The 14,060-nt window shown below is 55.3% G+C and overlaps 1 protein-coding gene across 29 annotated transcripts in view; it reads left to right on the top strand.

Annotated features, from left to right (window-relative positions):
- LOC116936810 (gamma-adducin-like) overlaps positions 1-14,060 on the top strand; it is a 145,534-nt gene that overhangs the window by 117,447 nt on the left and 14,027 nt on the right. For all 29 annotated transcript variants that reach the window (XR_012931725.1, XR_012931714.1, XR_012931731.1 and 26 more), the window contains 4 exons: positions 3,726-4,172; positions 8,648-8,764; positions 9,664-9,753; positions 11,381-11,510. Coding sequence is in view for 7 of the 29 variants with exons in the window: in XM_076058999.1 (XP_075915114.1) it covers positions 3,726-4,172; positions 8,648-8,764; positions 9,664-9,753; positions 11,381-11,510 (784 nt within the window). In the remaining 22 variants the exon portion in view is untranslated. The remainder of the gene's footprint in view (positions 1-3,725; positions 4,173-8,647; positions 8,765-9,663; positions 9,754-11,380; positions 11,511-14,060) is intronic.

Raw genomic sequence — 14,060 nt, 5'->3', positions numbered from 1 at the left:
GGAGATTGAATATCTACCCTCGGGGCTCCTCCAGAAACAACGAAAAACCACTACGGGTGGCCACGTGGAATGTGTCTGACGCTCACTGCAGAGGAGAGGCTGCCACTCCTCTGTCGGGAGCTGGACCGGTACCGCCTGGATCTCTGTGGCATTCAGGAGGTCCGGTGGACCGGCTCTGGCTCCTGCCACCATGAGGGGTGGACAGTCCTCTACTCGGGGCAGCAGACTGCCAAACAACAGGGTGTGGCTGTTCTTTTGAACAAAAGAATGAAGGGGGCGTGGGAGCGTGGCGGTGAGCCCCAGGCTACTTTGGGCTCGCCTTCCCATCAACCGGAGTCGAGGAATGGTGGTCGTGGTTACTTATGCCCCCACCGAAGATGAACATCCGTTGAGGGATGCAGGCAAAGCCGATGAGTCAGATGCCTTCTATGACCTCCTGTCACAGGTGCTGGCTAAAGTGGCCCCTCGGGATAGAGTCATCATGTTGGGTGACTTCAGTGCCCGAGTTGGTCATGATACTGGCACCTGGTCTGGAGTGATTGGAGGGCATGGGCCAGATCAGCTCAATAACAACGGTAGGAGGCTGCTAGATTTTTGTGCAGCCCATGGGCTTGTAATTACCAACACGCTGTTCCGGCATCGGCACATCCACACAACATCATGGATGCATGCCGGGTCCAAGCAAGAACATCTGCTGGACTACATAGTGACGGACCAGCAGATGCGAGCCCATGTCCTTGACACCAGGACCTACCGTGGAGCTGATCTGCCCTCTGACCATCGACTAGTCATCTGTAAGATGCACCTGCCATTCTTCCACTCCGGTGGTGGGTGTACACCCAGGACCCCATTCCAACCTAAAGTGGCCTGGTCTCAGTTAACTGATGAAAGTTGCAAGCGAGATTTTATCATCGCTTGCGGCTGGGATTGGCATCGTCCCCGACTCCTCCTGATGTCGAGGGTAAATGGGCGAGGTTTAGGACTGTGACTCATGCAGCTGCAATGGCTGCTTTGGGTACGCGGTCCAGACCTCCCCAGAGACCCTGGCTGACAGAGGAGGTGTTCAGGATGGTTGAGAAAAGCGACAGGCCCACTGTCATCGGCTACAGAATCCCACGTCAGAGAATGAGGAGGCTTACCGCAGCCTTCACTCGGAGGTTCGGAGAGCCGTGAGGCGCTGCAAGGATGGGTGGTGGTCGCGGGTTGCTGAGGAGATGGAGTCTGCCTCAGTGGCCCGTGATCACAAATCTCTATTTAACTCCATCAAAAAAGTAATCTGCAGCACCACACCTATTACCATCACTAGGGGAAAAAACGGTGATCCAATCTCCGACCCCCAGGAACAGGTTTGCAGATTTGCTGAGCATTTCTGTGAGGTCCTGGGGGAGGGAAAATCCCTCAGCCAGGAAAACATCGTGGCACAAAGTGAGGATGACCCTGCTGAGGCTGCGGTGCCTCAAATATTGGAAGAAGTCACCCCCTGTGAGTGGCTGGCTGAGGTGCCATCTGTTGAGGAAGTACTGAAGGCGATCCGGAGTCTGAGACCAGGAAAGGCAGCGGGCAGAGATGATCTCCCAAGCGACATGCTGAGAGAGGGCGGCGTTTGTGCACAGACTGCCCTATATGACATCATAACAACAGTCTGGACCACTGGACGGGTTCCGCAGGATTGGAAGGATGCCCTGGTGGTCCCCCTTCTTAAAAAGGGGGACCACACAGATTGTAACAACTACAGGGGCATCTCACTCCTCAGTGTGCCGGGAAAGGTCCTGGCAAGGATTATTCAGCATCGCCTTGCCAGGCACGCTGAGGAGAGGCTTGCGGAGCCCCAATGCGGTTTCAGGAAAGGGCGGTCCTGCACAGATGCCATATTTTCTGTCCCTCTGCTACAGCAGAGGTGTAGGGAATTCCAACAAGACCTACATCTCTGCTTTATTGACCTGGTCAAGGCCTATGATACCATCAGTAGGCCTGGGCTCTGGGTTGTTCTTTGTGCTTTTGAAGTACCTGACCCTCTGCTCACGATCATTAAGGACCTTCATGATGGTGAGCGGGCCCGGGTAAAACTACGTGGCCGGGAGTCAGAGCCATTCCCTGTACACCTTGGGGTGCGACAGGGATGTCCTCTGGCTCCCACATTATTTAACATCTATTTTGACCACGTAGTTCGTGAAGCCTTCAATAGCTGTACCGGGGGAATCTCCATATGGTACAGATATAATGGGAGGCTGATCGATGGCCGGGTGCGGTCAAGGGATGGCTCCCTATTGCTCAACCACGTTATGTATGCTGATGATTTGGTAATAGCTGCTCATTCAGAGGAGGAGTTGGAGACGCTGCTGCTGAGACTGGAGCGTGCCACTAAGAGGTGGGGCCTTACTATCAGCCCCACCAAAACTAAGCACCTGCCTGGGTATTTTGTACCATCGGACACTCCACCCCCACAACTCCTAATCGGTGATGGGGCAGTTGTGGAGAGAGTGGAGAGTTTCCCATACCTGGGCAGTGTGCTTATGACTGGCTCCAGTTTAACAGCAGAGGTCTCACTCCGAATCAGTCGAGCGGCAATATCTTTTCATCGGTTGCGTAACGCTGTGTGGAAGCTACCTGGTCTGTCGCTCCGCACTAAGCTTCAGGTCTTCTCGGCCACGGTCATTCCCTCCCTTCTCTACGCTTGCGAAACGTGGATCCCCCTAATGGAACATCTTCGCCGGTTAGAAACATTTAGGCTGGCCTGCCTACGATCCATCCTGGGTTTAACCAGACTGGATTGTGTGAGGAGCTCACAAATCCTTGAAAGATCTGGGCATGGTCCCATCGGTGAGCTCCTCCGGCGGGGAAGGCTGCGATGGCTGGGTCATGTAGCCCGCATGCCCAGCCACCGCATGCCGAAACAGCTTTTGTTCGGCCGGATCGAGGGGGCTAAGCGGGCGCGGCACGGGCTAGAGAAGAGATGGAGTGATGCGGTACAGGAGGACGTGGAGCTGAGTGGACTTGCCGATGACCGGTACCAGCGGTGTCAAGATCGGCCTCTGTGGAGGAGGCTCGTGAAGGATGCTACTGGGCAGTTGGAGGCAGTCACCCTCCAACAACAACGGAGGGCGGAGGAGCGACGCTCAGAACAACGAGCGGAGCGCCGGGTGGCTGAAGCACAGCAGGTTGGCACAGTAGGGGGCACAGGTGGTGCATCAGCCAGTCATCTCAGTCAGTCGACCCGTGGCACCTGGGTCTGCCCCGTGACCTCCTGCCAGCGGGCGTTCGACACTTCACGTGGCCTCAGGGTGCACATAGCCTGGCACAAGCGTCGTGGTGACGTCACCGCCACTTAGTGGCGAATGGCGGTTGTTGTTGTTGTTGTGTGTGTACATGTGTGTGCGTGTGTACGTGTGTGTACGTGTGTCTGTGTGTACGTGTGTATGTGTCTGTGTGCGTGTGTACGTGTGTGTGTCTGTGTACGTGTGTGCGTGCGTGTGTGTACGTGTGTGTTCGTGCGTGTGTCTGTGCGTGTGTGTCTGTGTGTCTGTGTGCGTGTGTACGTGTGTGCGTCTGTGTGTGTGTGTCTGTCTGTGTACGCACAGACAGACACACACAGACACAGACACAGCTAGCTAGTTGGCCAAGCTGTCACGACCTCTCTACCCTCCTCCTCCCTCCACCCACCTCCACCCACCTCCACCCACCTCCACCCACCTCCACCCACCTCCACCCACCTCCACCCACACCAGGGCCACCGCACCGGCTACGCGTACAAACACCCGGTGCTGCACGACCGCCCGCGCAAGCGCAGCGAGGTGGAGATCCCCGCCACGGTCAGCGCCTTCACCTTCGACGACGGCGCCGACGACGCCGGCTGGGGCTGGGGCTGGGGCGGCGCCGGCGGCGCCGGTGGCGACGCCGGTGGCGGCGGTGACGCCGGTACCGGCCCCGGCAGGCACGGCAGAGGGCGGTCCCAGCAGCAGCAGCAGCTGCAGCTGCAACGTCAGCGTCGCGAGAAGACGCGGTGGCTGAACTCGCCCAACGCGTACACACGCGTCGAGGTCCCCCTGCACGGCGGGGGAGCGGGGAGAGGAGGTGGGGGAGGAGGAGGTGGAGGAGGAGGAGGTGGGGGAGGAGGAGGAGGAGGGGATGGAGGGGACGTGGGGGGAGGAGGGAACGCACGCAAGAAGACCACGGTGAGACGGTGCGGGGGTGGTGGAGGTGGTGGGTGGAGTGGGTGGGGGTGGTGGTGGTGGAGGTGGTGGGGTGGAGTGGGAGGAGGTGGTGGGTGGAGTGGGAGGAGGTGGAGGTGGTGGAGGTGTGGGGTGGAGTGGGTGGAGGTGGTGGAGGTGGTGGTGGAGGTGTGGGGTGGAGTGGGTGGAGGTGGTGGTGGTGGAGGTGGTGGGTGGAGTGGGTGGAGGTGGTGGGTGGAGTGGGAGGAGGTGGAGGTGGTGGAGGTGTGGGGTGGAGTGGGTGGAGGTGGTGGAGGTGGTGGTGGAGGTGTGGGGTGGAGTGGGTGGAGGTGGTGGAGGTGGTGGAGGTGGTGGGTGGAGTGGGTGGAGGTGGTGGTGGAGTGGGTGTAGGAGGTGGAGGTGGTGGTGGAGGTGGTGGTGGTGGAGGTGGTGGTGGAGGTGGTGGTGGAGGTGGAGTGGGTGGAGGAGTGGGAGGAGGTGGAAGAGGAGGTGGAGTGGGAGGAGGTGGTGGAGGTGGTGGGTGGAGTGGGTGGAGGTGGTGGGTGGAGTGGGAGGAGGTGGAGGTGGTGGAGGTGTGGGGTGGAGTGGGTGGAGGTGGTGGAGGTGGTGGAGGTGGTGGAGGTGGTGGGTGGAGTGGGTGGAGGTGGTGGTGGTGGAGGTGGTGGGTGGAGTGGGAGGAGGTGGTGGGTGGAGTGGGAGGAGGTGGAGGTGGTGGAGGTGTGGGGTGGAGGTGGTGGAGGTGGTGGAGGTGGTGGAGGTGTGGGGTGGAGTGGGTGGAGGTGGTGGAGGTGGTGGAGGTGGTGGGGTGGAGTGGGTGGAGGTGGAGGTGGTGGAGGTGGTGGGGTGGAGTGGGTGGAGGTGGAGGTGGTGGAGGACTGGAGTGGGAGGAGGTGGAGGAGGTGTGGGAGGAGTGGGTGGAGGAGGAGGTGGAGTGGGAGGAGGTGGAGGTGGTGGAGGAGTGGGGTGGAGTGGGAGGAGGTGGAGGAGGTGTGGGAGGAGTGGGTGGAGGAGGAGGTGGAGTGGGAGGAGGTGGTGGAGGAGTGGGTGGAGGAGGTGGTGGAGGAGTGGGGTGGAGTGGGTGGAGGAGTGGGGTGGAGTGGGAGGAGGTGGTGGAGGAGTGGGTGGAGGAGGTGGTGGAGGTGGTGGGTGGAGTGGGTGGAGGTGGTGGAGGAGTGGGGTGGAGTGGGAGGAGGAGGAGTGGGGTGGAGTGGGAGGAGGAGGAGTGGGTGGAGTGGAGTGGGTGGGAGGAGGTGGTGGAGGAGTGGGGTGAGTGGGAGGAGGAGGTGGTGGAGGAGTGGGAGGTGGTGAGGAGTGGGTGGAGGAGGTGGAGAGGGTGGAGGAGTGGGTGGAGTGGGAGAAGGTGGAGTAGGAGGAGTTGGAGGAGTGGGTGGAGGAGGTGGGAGGAAGTGGTGGTGGAGGTGATGGTGGAGTGGAGGAGTCACTCTCTCACTCCTCCTCAGTCACTCACACTCACTCACACTCACTCACACTCACTCACTCACAGTCACTCACACTCACTCACACGCACAGTCACTCACTCACACTCACTCACAGTCACTCACTCACACTCACAGTCACTCACACTCACTAACACTCACTCACACTCACTCACACTCACTCACAGTCACTCACTCACACTCACTCACAGTCACTCACTCACACTCAGTCACACTCACTCACACACTCACTCACAGTCACTCACACTCACTCTCACTCACTCACACTCACTCACTCACACTCATTCACACTCATTCACACTCAGTCACTCACTCACACTCACTCACTCACACTCACTCACTCACACTCACTCTCACTCACAGTCACTCACCCTCACTCACACTCACTCACACTCACTCAATCACAGTCACTCACTCACACTCACTCACACTCACTCTCTCCCTCACTCACACTCACTCACTCACTCACAGTCACTCACTCACACTCACTCACACTCACTCACACTCACAGTCACTCACACTTACTCACACTCACTCACACTTACTCACACTCACTCACAGTCACTCACTCACTCCCACGCACTCAGACACACTCGCTCACAGTCACTCGCTCACAGTCACTCGCTCACAGTCACTCACACTCACTTACTCTCACTCACTCACAGTCACTCACTCACTCACACTCACTCACACTCACTCACTCACACTCATACACTCATACACTTCACTCATACACTCACTCACTTACTCATACACTTACTCATACACTTCACTCACTCGCTCACACTCACTCACACACTTACTCATTCACTCACACTCACTCATACACTCACTCATACACTCACACTCACTCACACACTTACTCATACACTCACTCACTCATACACTCACTCACACTCACTCACACACTCATACACTTACTCATACACTTACTCATACACTCACTCATACACTCACTCACACTCACTCACACTCACTCACTCATACACTTACTCACACTCACTCACACACTTACTCATACACTTCACTCATACACTCACTCATACACTCACTCACTCATACACTCACTCATACACTCACTCATACACTCACTCACTCATACACTCACTCATACACTCACTCATACACTCACTCACTCATACACTCACTCACTCATACACTCACTCATACACTCACTCATACACTCACTCACACATACACTCACTCACTCATACACTCACTCATACACTCACTCATACACTCACTCACTCATACACTCACTCATACACTCACTCATACACTCACTCACTCATACACTCACCACTCACTCACCACTCACTCATCACTCACTCACTACTCACTCATCACTCACTCACCACTCACTCACCACTCACTCACCACACACTCACTCATACACTCACGCATACACTCACCACTCACTCACCACTCACTCACCACACACTCACTCATACACTCACTCACTCATACACTCACCACTCACTCACCACTCACTCACCACACACTCTCTCATACACTCACTCATACACTCACTCACTCATACACTCACTCATACACTCACTCACTCATACACTCACTCATACACTCACTCACTCATACACTCACTCATACACTCACTCACTCATACACTCACTCATACACTCACTCACTCATACACTCACTCATACACTCACTCATACACTCACGCATACACTCACCACTCACTCACCACTCACTCACCACACACTCACTCATACACTCACTCACTCATACACTCACCACTCACTCACCACTCACTCACCACACACTCTCTCATACACTCACTCATACACTCACTCACTCATACACTCACTCATACACTCACTCACTCATACACTCACTCATACACTCACTCACTCATACACTCACTCATACACTCACTCAGTCACTCACTCACTCATACACTCACTCATACACTCACTCATACACTCACTCATACACTCACTCATACACTCACTCATACACTCACTCATACACTCACTCATACACTCACTCACTCATACACTCACTCACTCATACACTCACTCATACACTCACTCATACACTCACTCACTCATACACTCACTCATACACTCACTCATACACTCACTCACTCATACACTCACCACTCACTCACCACTCACTCATCACTCACTCACTACTCACTCATCACTCACTCACCACTCACTCACCACTCACTCACCACACACTCACTCATACACTCACGCATACACTCACCACTCACTCACCACTCACTCACCACACACTCACTCATACACTCACTCACTCATACACTCACCACTCACTCACCACTCACTCACCACACACTCTCTCATACACTCACTCATACACTCACTCACTCATACACTCACTCATACACTCACTCACTCATACACTCACTCATACACTCACTCACTCATACACTCACTCATACACTCACTCACTCATACACTCACTCATACACTCACTCACTCATACACTCACTCATACACTCACTCATACACTCACGCATACACTCACCACTCACTCACCACTCACTCACCACACACTCACTCATACACTCACTCACTCATACACTCACCACTCACTCACCACTCACTCACCACACACTCTCTCATACACTCACTCATACACTCACTCACTCATACACTCACTCATACACTCACTCACTCATACACTCACTCATACACTCACTCACTCATACACTCACTCATACACTCACTCAGTCACTCACTCACTCATACACTCACTCATACACTCACTCATACACTCACTCATACACTCACTCATACACTCACTCATACACTCACTCATACACTCACTCATACACTCACTCATACACTCACTCACTCATACACTCACTCACACTCACTCTCACTCACTCACTCACACTCACTCACACACTCACTCTCACTCACTCGCTTTCATTTGCCCCCCCCCCACCTTTTCCCCCCCACCCTCCCCACTTTGCCCCCCACCCCCCACTTTGCCCCCCACTTTGCCCCCCACCCACCGTGCCCCCCACAGTGGATGCGTGCTGAGGAGGGGCAGCGTGCGAGCGGCACGGCCATCAAGATTGAGGACCCCAACCAGTTCGTGCCCCTCCACACCGACCTGCGAGAGTTCCGTGACAAGCGGAACAAGGTGGGGGGGGTGGGGGGGTGGGGGGGGGGGGGGGGGTGGGGGGTGGGGGGGGTGGGGAGGGTGGGTGAGCGTGGGGGTGAGAGTTGGGGGTGGAGGGGTGAGCGTGGGTGAGCGTGGGGGTGGAGGGGTGAGCGTGGGAGGGTGAGTGAGGGTGGCGGTGAGAGTTGGGGTGGGTGTGGGTGAGCGTGGGGGTGGGTGGGTGAGTGTGGAGGGGGTGAGTGTGGAGGGGGTGAGTGTGGAGGGGGTGAGTGTGGAGGGTGAGTGTGGAGGGGTAAGTGTGGGGGGTGAGTGTGGAGGGGTGAGTGTGGAGGGTGAGTGTGGAGGGGTGAGTGTGGAGGGTGAGTGTGGAGGGGTGAGTGTGGAGGGGGTGAGTGTGGAGGGGGTGAGTGTGGGGGGTGAGTGTGGGGGTGGGTGTGGGTGAGCGTGGGGGTGGGTGGGTGAGTGTGGAGGGGTGAGTGTGGAGGGGGTGAGTGTGGAGGGTGAGTGTGGGGGTGGGTGTGGGTGAGCGTGGGGGTGGGTGGGTGAGTGTGGAGGGGGTGAGTGTGGAGGGGTGAGTGTGGAGGGGTGAGTGTGGGGGGTGAGTGTGGAGGGTGAGTGTGGGGGTTGAGCGTGGGGAGCCACCCGGGCATCGATCAGCCTCCCATTCATCCCCTCCACTGCCCTCCCCTCCGCTGCCCTCTGCTGCCCTCTGCTGCCCCCCTCCACTGCCCCCTCCACTGCCCCCTCCACTGCCCTCCCCTCCACTGCCCTCCCCTCCACTGCCCTCCCCTCCCCTCCGCTGCCCCCTCCACTGCCCTCCACTGCCCTCCGCTGCCCTCCCCTCCACTGCCCTCCACTGCCCCCTCCACTGCCCCCTCCACTGCCCTCCACTGCCCTCCCCTCCCCTCCACTGCCCCCAGATCCGTGAGCAGAACCGGCAGGACACGAAGACGGCCGGGCCCAAGTCCCAGCTCCTTGCTGGGATCGACATTGACAACCCCAGGCCTCAGGTAGTCCTGTCACTATGTGTGTACACTCTGTGTGTACACACTGTGTGTACACACACACAGTGTGTGTGTACACACTGTGTGTGTACACTCTGTGTGTGTGTACACTGTGTGTGTGTACACTGTGTGTGTGTACACTGTGTGTGTGTACACTGTGTACACTGTGTGTGTGTACACTGTGTACACTGTGTGTGTGTACACTGTGTACACTGTGTGTGTGTACACTGTGTACACTGTGTGTGTGTACACTGTGCACACTGTGTGTGTGTACACTGTGTGTGTGTGTGTGTACACTGTGTGTGTGTACACTGTGTGTGTGTACACTGTGTGTGTACACACTGTGTACACTGTGTGTGTGTACACTGTGTGTGTACACACTGTGTACACTGTGTGTGTGTACACTGTGTACACTGTGTGTGTGTACACTGTGTACACAGTGTGTGTGTGTACACTGTGTACACTGTGTGTGTGTACACTGTGTACACTGTGTGTGTGTACACTGTGTGTGTGTGTGTACACTGTGTGTGTGTACACTGTGTGTGTGTACACTGTGTACACAGTGTGTGTGTGTACACTGTGTACACTGTGTGTGTGTACACTGTGTACACTGTGTGTGTGTACACTGTGTACACTGTGTGTGTGTACACTGCACACTGTGTGTGTGTACACTGTGTGTGTGTACACTGTGTGTGTGTACACTGTGTACACTGTGTGTGTGTACACTGTGTACACTGTGTGTGTGTACACTGTGTACACTGTGTGTGTGTACACTGTGTACACTGTGTGTGTGTACACTGTGTACACTGTGTGTGTACACTGTGTGTGTGTACACTGTGTGTGTGTACACTGTTTACACAGTGTGTGTGTGTACACTGTGTACACTGTGTGTGTGTACACTGTGTACACTGTGTGTGTGTACACTGTGTGTGTGTGTGTGTACACTGTGTGTGTGTACACTGTGTGTGTGTACACTGTGTACACAGTGTGTGTGTGTACACTGTGTACACTGTGTGTGTGTACACTGTGTACACTGTGTGTGTGTACACTGTGTACACTGTGTGTGTGTACACTGTGTACACTGTGTGTGTGTACACTGTGCACACTGTGTGTGTGTACACTGTGTGTGTGTACACTGTGTGTGTGTACACTGTTTGTGTGTACACTGTGTACACTGTGTGTGTACACAGTGTACACTGTGTGTGTGTACACTGTGTACACTGTGTGTGTGTACACTGTGTGTACACTGTGTGTGTGTACACTGTGTGTACACACAGGGCTACACTGTGTGTGTACACTGTGTGTCTGTGTGTGTACACTGTGTGTGTGTCTGTGTGTACACACACACTGTGTACACAGTGTGTGTGTACACAGTGTGTGTGTGTGTACACACACACACTGTGTTACATGCGGGTTTACCTGTGAATCCCTGTCAGTACCTGTGTTATGTGCGAGTTATCTGTGAGTCCCTGTGAGTACCTGTGTTATGTGCGAGTTACCTGTGAGTCCCCGTGAGTACCTGCGTTTGTGTGTGCGTGTGTGTGTGCGTGTGTGCGTGTGTGCGTGCGTGTGTGTGTGTGCGTGTGTGCGTGTGTGTGTGCGTGCGTGTGTGCGTGTGCGTGTGTGTGAGTAGATTGATGCGAGCCAGCTGGAGGCTGAGGCTCTGCTGCCACAGCCACCGAATCCGTTCGGCCAGCTGAGCGAGCAGGAACTGCGCGCATACACACGCTGTGTCTCACGCCAGCAGTGTGGCCTACCTCCTGGTATATACATATACACTACACATACACTACACACATACACACATACACACACACACACATACACACATACACACGCTGTGTCTCACGCCAGCAGTGTGGCCTACCTCCTGGTATATACACATACACTACACACACATACACACACACATACACACACATACACACATACACATACACACGCTGTGTCTCACGCCAGCAGTGTGGCCTACCTCCTGGTATATACACATACACACACACTACACACACATACACACACACATACACACACATACACACACATACACACGCTGTGTCTCACGCCAGCAGTGTGGCCTACCTCCTGGTATATACACATACACTACACACACATACACACACACATACACACACATACATACACACACATACATACACACACCTACACACACATACACACACACACGCTGTATCTCACGCCAGCAGTGTGGCCTACCTCCTGGTATATACACACATACATACACACATACACACACACATACACTACACACACACATACACACCAACACACACATACACACATACATACACACGCTGTGTCTCACGCCAGCAGTGTGGCCTACCTCCTGGTATATACACATACACATACACACACATACACACACACATACACACACACATACACACACATACACACACATACACACACACACATACACACGCTGTGTCTCACGCCAGCAGTGTGGCCTACCTCCTGGTATATACACATACACACACACTACACACACATACACATACACTACACACACATACACACACACTACACACACATACACATACACTACAACAACAACAACAACAACCGCCATTCGCCACTAAGTGGCGGTGACGTCACCACGACGCTTGTGCCAGGCTATGTGCACCGTGAGGCCACGTGAAGTGTCGAACGCCCGCTGGCAGGAGGTCACGGGGCAGACCCAGGTGCCACGGGTCGACTGACTGAGATGACTGGCTGATGCACCACCTGTGCCCCCTACTGTGCCAACCTGCTGTGCTTTAGCCACCCGGCGCTCCGCTCGCTGTTGTGAGCGTCGCTCCTCCGCCCTCCGTTGTTGTTGGAGGGCGACTGCCTCCAACTGCCCAGTAGCATCCTTCACGAGCCTCCTCCACAGAGGCCGATCTTGACACCGCTGGTACCAGTCATCGGCAAGTCCACTCAGCTCCACGTCCTCCTGTACCACATCACTCCATCTCTTCTCTAGCCCGTGCCGCGCCCGCTTAGCCCCCTCAATCCGGCCAAACAAAAGCTGTTTCGGCATGCGGTGGCTGGGCATGCGGGCTACATGACCCAGCCATCGCAGCCTTGCCTGCCGGAGGAGCTCACCGATGGGACCCTGCCCAGATCTTTCAAGGATTTGTGAGCTCCTCACACAATCCAGTCTGGTTAAACCCAGGATGGATCGTAGGCAGGCCAGCCTAAATGTTTCTAACCGGCGAAGATGTTCCATTAGGGGGGTCCACGTTTCGCAAGCGTAGAGAAGGGAGGGAATGACCGTGGCCGAGAAGACCTGAAGCTTAGTGCGGAGCGACAGACCAGGTAGCTTCCACACAGCGTTACGCAACCGATGAAAAGATATTGCCGCTCGACTGATTCGGAGTGAGACCTCTGCTGTTAAACTGGAGCCAGTCATAAGCACACTGCCCAGGTATGGGAAACTCTCCACTCTCTCCACAACTGCCCCATCACCGATTGGGAGTTGTGGGGGTGGAGTGTCCGATGGTACAAAATACCCAGGCAGGTGCTTAGTTTTGGTGGGGCTGATGGTAAGGCCCCACCTCTTAGTGGCACGCTCCAGTCTCAGCAGCAGCGTCTCCAACTCCTCCTCTGACTGAGCAGCTATTACCAAGTCATCAGCATACATAACGTGGTTGAGCAATAGGGAGCCATCCCTTGACCGCACCCGGGCATCGATTAGCCTCCCATTATATCTGTACCATATGGAGATTCCCCCGGTACAGCTATTGAAGGCTTCACGAACTACGTGGTCAAAATAGATGTTAAATAATGTGGGAGCCAGAGGACATCCCTGTCGCACCCCAAGGTGTACAGGGAATGGCTCTGACTCCCGGCCACGTAGTTTTACCCGGGCCCGCTCACCATCATGAAGGTCCTTAATGATCGTGAGCAGAGGGTCAGGTACTCCAAAAGCACGAAGAACGACCCAGAGCCCAGGCCTACTGATGGTATCATAGGCCTTGACCAGGTCAATAAAGCAGAGATGTAGGTCTTGTTGGAATTCCCTACACCTCTGCTGTAGCAGACGGACAGAAAATATGGCATCTGTGCAGGACCGCCCTTTCCTGAAACCGCATTGGGGCTCCGCAAGCCTCTCCTCAGCATGCCTGGCAAGGCGATGCTGAATAATCCTTGCCAGGACCTTTCCCGGCACACTGAGGAGTGAGATGCCCCTGTAGTTGTTACAGTCTGTGCGGTCCCCCTTCTTAAAAAGGGGGACCACCAGGGCATCCTTCCAATCCTGCGGAACCCGTCCAGTGGTCCAGACTGTTGTTATGATGTCATATAGGGCAGTCTGT

This window comes from Petromyzon marinus (genome assembly GCF_048934315.1).
Source record: "Petromyzon marinus isolate PM22_M1 ecotype Great Lakes invasive population chromosome 83 unlocalized genomic scaffold, UKy_Petmar_22M1.pri1.0 chr83_unloc.3, whole genome shotgun sequence".
Lineage (NCBI taxonomy): Eukaryota > Metazoa > Chordata > Hyperoartia > Petromyzontiformes > Petromyzontidae > Petromyzon > Petromyzon marinus.
Note: the sequence above shows the minus strand (reverse complement) of the source record. Positions and strands in the feature narration are given on the sequence as shown.